This window comes from Suricata suricatta, chromosome 8, assembly GCF_006229205.1.
Source record: "Suricata suricatta isolate VVHF042 chromosome 8, meerkat_22Aug2017_6uvM2_HiC, whole genome shotgun sequence".
NCBI classification, from domain to species: domain Eukaryota; kingdom Metazoa; phylum Chordata; class Mammalia; order Carnivora; family Herpestidae; genus Suricata; species Suricata suricatta.
The window spans coordinates 29,514,981-29,520,980 of record NC_043707.1 but is presented as its reverse complement, the minus strand read 5'-3'; the positions used below and the strand labels follow the sequence as shown (position 1 = coordinate 29,520,980).

General features: G+C 55.3%; 1 protein-coding gene across 1 annotated transcript in view; it reads right to left on the bottom strand.

Annotated features, from left to right (window-relative positions):
• Nucleotides 1-6,000, bottom strand: part of SRRM3 (serine/arginine repetitive matrix 3) — a 52,517-nt gene that overhangs the window by 3,413 nt on the left and 43,104 nt on the right. Inside the window, exon 12 of the mRNA XM_029945727.1 lies at nt 3-61. Coding sequence (XP_029801587.1) covers nt 3-61 — 59 coding nt within the window. The remainder of the gene's footprint in view (nt 1-2; nt 62-6,000) is intronic.

Below are 6,000 nucleotides of genomic sequence, written 5' to 3'. Positions count from 1 at the left end.
GCGGCGTGGCTGCGCCGGCCTCCGCCTGGTCGCGGGCCCTGGGCGAGGGCGAGCTGGGCTTCTGACGGGGAGAGAGGCAGAGAGGGCAAGGAGGGGGGCGGAGGGGGGACGGGGGCGCAGACAGAGACGGGGCGGAAGAGATGCCCGCAGAGACAGAGGAGACCGAGGAGGTCGAGAGAGTCCAGAGCAGAGAGACAGAAGGCGGAGCCGGAGGAGACGGAGGCGAAAGAGCAAGGCAAGTTAGAGAAGGAAAGAGAAAAGGCGGAGACGAGGAGAGAGAGAAGAGGAAAGACAGCGGACAGGCCAAGAGAAGGAGTGAGGTCGAGGGTGAGAGAACGGGCGGGTGGGGTGGGGGGGAGAGAAGGAGAGGGGGCTTTCACCGGGCCCAGGCGGGGGGCTGCCAGTCCCGGAGCATCGCACACACGGTTCCCCGCGCCTGCCCTGCCTCTGCCTCTCCTGAGTGTCCACCTTCTGGCCTCAACAGTGCAGCTCATGCAAGGTTCTCGGCATGCAAAACACAAGAGGGACGGAGCGGTGGGGGAAGGGGGACTGAAACGGAGGGGGCTCCAGGACCGGCATGGGGGCTGGCATTGCCCCCCGATGGGACGGAAGATCCCGGCAGAGAGTAGAGAGAGGACGGGCACCGGGAGGCCGGGCTGGGGCCAGCCCCCCAGGCCAGGCCCCCCCAGCGCGTGGGGGTGGGTGAGGGGATGGAGGGGGCACACGGCACACAGATGGGGGTGAGGGGCGGGGCGGGACAACTGAACTCAAAACTGAACCGAAGAAAGGGAGGAAAAACAAATAAAAAACAAAATCCACAAATGTCATTAGATACCAAAATCAAAAACAATGTCTGAACTCCTGGGGAACTGACATTTTTTTCTGTTAACATTTTTCTTTCTTTGTTTTCCGGCCCTGCAGAGACCTGTGGAACTGTCAGTAACACCCGACTGTCTTTCTGTTTCTCTCTTTTCTTTTCCTTTTTTTTTTTTTTTTAAGTTCTGATTTTTTTTAAGTCCCTCTTGGTTAACGTCCACTTACCAATAAAGTGGCACTTCCTCCTTTAGTAGGTAAGGTGTGTAAGAGAAGGGAAAAGTGTGGTAGCGTAAGTTCATCATTAGATTCACAAAAATGCAAGAGAGATAGAGAGAGAGAGAAAAAAAACGCAACCACCCCATTCTAGGCCAAGAGGAGGCCACACCGCCTCTGGAGGAAGGACTGGCAGCGCCTGGCTCCTCGGGCCTGAGCAGGCAGGCCCCTCTCGGGTGCCTGCTGGATAGAGATGTCAAATGTTCTTTCAAAAGTGCAGTTAGGACACAAGGGTTGGGGTACAGAAAACCAGAAAGGGAGCCTGGTACCATCAAAAGGGCCCTGGCTGGCAACCAGGGGTCTGAGAGCCTGCCACTGCCTCACTGAGTGACCCTGGCTAAGTCACTTCCCCAATTCTGGGCCTCAGTTTCCCCATCCCAAATGAGAGGGTTGGGCTTTGCTTCCTGATATCCCTTCCAGAGCAAACATCCCAGGATTCTCTGTGCACCCCTGACCACCCTCTCCATCCTCCTCCCTTCAAAGAACTGACCCTTCCTCTTGTCCACCTGTCACCTGTCCATCTATCTGGTGACAGTTGGTTACACTCGTCTGCCGCAACCCCAGTCACCAGCACTGGACTTGACTTTGTAACACATCTAAGGCAGAAAGTTTTTGGTTGGATTCAGCTCTGTAACCTCAGGTTTTTTTTTTAAATCACAGAACATGGCATTTCGTAGGGCCTCAATGCCGTTGCTGAAGAAGGAATAATTACAAGGGGTTGGGGCCAAACAGGGTAGTCCTAAAAGAGGGGCAGGGTCTGGGCCAAGCTTTTGTGGCAGGCTCTTGGGTTGGGAGGACAAAACCAGCTACCTGCCATCCCTCAGGGCACCTTGCTGCCAGACTGTTCAGAGTATAGTTTCCTCAGCATGGCTCCGTGCCTCCTGCAGGAGGCAGGGCGGTGCCAAGGCCTTTCTGTGCAGGCCTGGATTCAGCTTGGGCTTGGAGGCAGAACCAAGAAGTCGGTCCATGGAGGAAAGGCACAGCTAGCTTTGATTGGTGGCTGAAGCAGCCAATGAACACTAGCCATGACAGGTGAGAGCAGTTGTCCCAGTCAAATGGGCCATGAAGGCCTCCTGGGAGAGCCTGGTGTTTCCCGTTGGGACGCAAGCAGGCATTGGTGGGCAGGGTAGATATCTGAGCACCCCAACTCTCCTGGTCACCAGCTCACCCCTCAACGTAGGCTAGGAGCCATGGCCCCTCTGAGATGGCAGCTCCATTCTCAAGGGGCATTACCAGGAGATCCTTGCCTCTCCTGACACATATCCCCTGCACCCCAGCAGGTGGCCAGTGCCTACAGCTCCCAGGCCCCCAGCGCTAGGTTCTGTCATACAGCATACTTTTTTCCCTCCAAAGGAGGCAAATGAGAAGGACATCTCCAGAATCTTCACATTTCCAAGTTCTTTCCTACCTCCTGGGTTGTCTGAGAGTGGAAAGTGAACAGATCCCAGGTGGGGGCCCTGGTGGCCAAGGCATAGAATCCAAACCCAGGAAATGCTGGACCCCACCCTAAAGAAGCCTTTGCTTGCTACTTGGTGGGGCGGGCGGGGGGAGGGTGCAGCCAGTCAGGCAGGCAGAATAGTAAACGTGGGGGTCAGGACCTGGCTGTGAACTCTGGCTCGAGCCTAGATTCTGGATCTGAGCCAGCTTCTCTGCCCCGAGGAGACAGGACAGCAGTGGGGGAAGGAGACTGAGGACCCCAGTGTTCCTTCCTGCAGACACTGTGAGGGTCCTCTCTACTTCCCACTGTTGGGCTGGGCGTGTGGTGGGAGTGTTAGGAGTAAAAAGGGTCTGGGTTGTGCGGACGCCCACCTGCGTCATGTTGCTGCCCACAACCACTGAGGCCCAAACCTCTGCACCAGAGCCCCTGTGCTTATCTGGAAGCTTCCTGCCTGGCGTGCCTTGAAGCCAAGCCCTCTTCCCTCTCCCCTCCTCCAAGCCAAATGCCATAACTTAAGAGGACAGTAACTAGCAAAGTGGCACGCCTGGAATCAGTCCTGATGTGAGTTTGCTGTGACCTAACTGGGGGCCTCAGTTTCCCCCTCTGTAAAGTGGGTATAGATAACTGGGGTCTTTGCTGGGGGAGGAGCCTGTATAGGAGTTGAAAGGTTCTTTTTAGAGCACAAGCGACGGACTCACAGTCCCCTCATGGATGAACAGGGTCAGAGCAGTGCAGGAGGGTCTGGGCACCCCCACGTGCCAGGATGGCAGAGGATGGGAGGAAGGCGCTGCTCAGCAGGGTGGCAGACAGCACCTTCCGTGGAGGAAGATTCCTAGGGCCAACCTCACACACTTATCCACCCACCCCTCCCTGGAGAAAGGGTCACCAGAGGGTGAGTCCCATCCTCAGCTTGGCTGGGTCTCATTCTTCCCAGGAACGAAGGGAGATCCCAGTCCAGACATCATGGGATTTCATAGCTAGACAGGATTGTTGTGGCCAGGGACCTCCAAACATCTCAGGATGCCTGCTCTTTGTGACTCCCTGCCCTCACCACACCCTCACAGCCTGGCTAATGCCTATGGGCCCTCAGCTCAATCAAGACCACCTCCTCCAGGAAGCCTCCCTTGACCTTCACCCTGAGGAGGATGCATTCCTCTTCTTTCAGTCTGGACTGTGCAGGGCTGTGTTAGGGCCAGGTCTACTGGCTCCCTGCATTGGTTCGGCTTTCCCCTTCTCATTGTTCTGAGTGATCTTTGTCCGTCTCCCAGCCTGGTAGGTGGGGGCCTCAAACTATTTCCCTCAAACCCAGGCATGGACACCTAGAACAGGGCTGGGCACCAAGGAGTGCTCAGCAAATGCTGGCTCAGTGTGTGCATGTGAATGAATGAGTCAGTGAACACAGGGGACCTTGCCTGACTCTGAGCTCAGCTTCCAGGTTTCCAGGAGCCCCTCTGCTCCTTGGTACTATCTGTTCTCTGATACCTTCTTTTTAGCTTACATAAGACATTTTTGAGGGGAAAAGACGATGGAAAAGAGCAAGAGAGGGTGCGCTAGCCCAATCCCGGTATTCTTGTGGACAAGACTAGCGAGCATCTGGGATGCTCTATCCTTTCTCCCCCAGGGCTCAGACAACTACCTTCTGTAACCCAACCTTTGACGATCCCGTTTCTGGGTCCCAGATCACATCAGGTCCTCTTGGATGATGGTACCTCTACTCCTCCCATCAGGCTGGGGACAGTCTCCCCATGGGACCAAGAGTGATTTCTCTCTCCCTGGATAACTTCCTGTCTGCCCTCCCAACACCACTCACAGCTGAGCAATGTTCTGAGTAGGTGGGCTCCTCACAACCTGCCCCTGGGGCCAACACGGGGGGGTGGGGGGAGGAGGAGGAATAGCCAGCCAGACTCTCTCTTTCCAAACCTGAGGATGGAGGCCCACTGACGCCTCACAAGGGCTGGGATGTCAACCTTCCATAGCTCCTCCCAGGTGGGACAGGAAATTAATAAAGAGCTAGGGTGGGAGGTGGGGTCCCTGAGGACCTACCCTCAATGTTGGCTGGATGAGCACTGGCCTGGGAGTTGCAAGTCTTAGGACCTAAGCTTGGTTCTGCTCCAACACCTGGGGAACCCCGGCTCCCACCAACTGTCCTTTCTGACTCATTCTGCACATTAAGCTCAAATTCAGAAGATGGAAGGATGCTGGGGGCAGAGGGAACCCTTGTCTGGGATGGGTAGTGGGCTAGGCAGGGGGGAGGGTGAGCTGAGAGTCCTTTTGACCCCCCAAATTGCCCCACAGAAACTTTACTAAGTAGGCCCTCTGAGTCCAGCGCCAGCTCACTGGGTCCCTGAAGTTCAACGACCATTACCCTCAAGAGGGAGCTGTGAGGTTCTGCCCCAGTGCCAGCTGCGGCCCCAGAGTCTGTAGGTCCTGCCTGAAAGCTCCACCTGCCACCAGGGCAGGACCCTTGGGAGCCCAGCAGGCCCTGGAGAGGGTGGGGCAGAGCTCTTTCCACAGGTTTGGCCTCAGCCAGAACTTCTTCCAGGATCTGGAAGGCCGAGAGGCCGGCATAGGCTCCTCCATCACTGCTTATTGCCAAAATGGGCCCTGGGAGCTGGCAGGGGTGAGGGGTGGGGGGCTTAGCAGCTACTCCAGACAACAGAAATCAAATTGGCTCAACCGCAGCATACAGTTCAGGAAGGGAACACAAACTTGGAAATGCTAACCACACAGAAATGCATTCGGACAACAAAATGAGAAAGAGAGGGAGTGGAGGGAGCTTAGAGGGGTGGGGGTGTGGAGTTGGGGTCAGAGAGGAAGAAGAAGGAGCAGGGACGAAGGAAAGGAGGGGAAAACGAACCAGAAAAGTTGTCGGGAGCGGAAGTCAAGAAAACCAAACAACAAACCAGGAAACACAGCTTTTGTAGCTCATTTGGAGAAAAAAATGCAAGTTACAAATGAGGAGTCACTAAAATAAAGAAAGAAAAGGGATGGGGAGAAAACCAACCAGAGGGAGAGATCGAGAGAAAGAGAGAGAAAGAAAACCACATTCAAACCAAGCAGAGTGGCAGGGGCTTATCTGGAGATGGGAGCGAGCGGGCGCACAGCGGGGCTGGGATACCTACCTTCTCAGTGGTCAGGGACAGGAATGCAATAATAAAAAAGAAAAGAAGGTCTCCGCTTTGGGAATGCAGAAGGAGGGGGGGGGGAAGACAGTGACTCTAAGCTCACTCCCCTTCGGGAATTGGCACCAGGGTTCAGCCAGGGTGGCATTCGGTCTAGTCCCAGGGGTGGGAGGGGGCTCCTGCCCAGCCATTTCGGTTAGGTTTGCTTTTTTTTTTCTTCTTCTTCTTTTTGTTTTTAAACCCGAAGGCTCCAAGAGCCAAGCTTTCCTCAAATCTTTAAACAACAGAAAACCTCCAGAGGGCATGCAGGAAGCAGCTGATGGAAGCAGAACCAGAGGGTGGGCTAAAGGA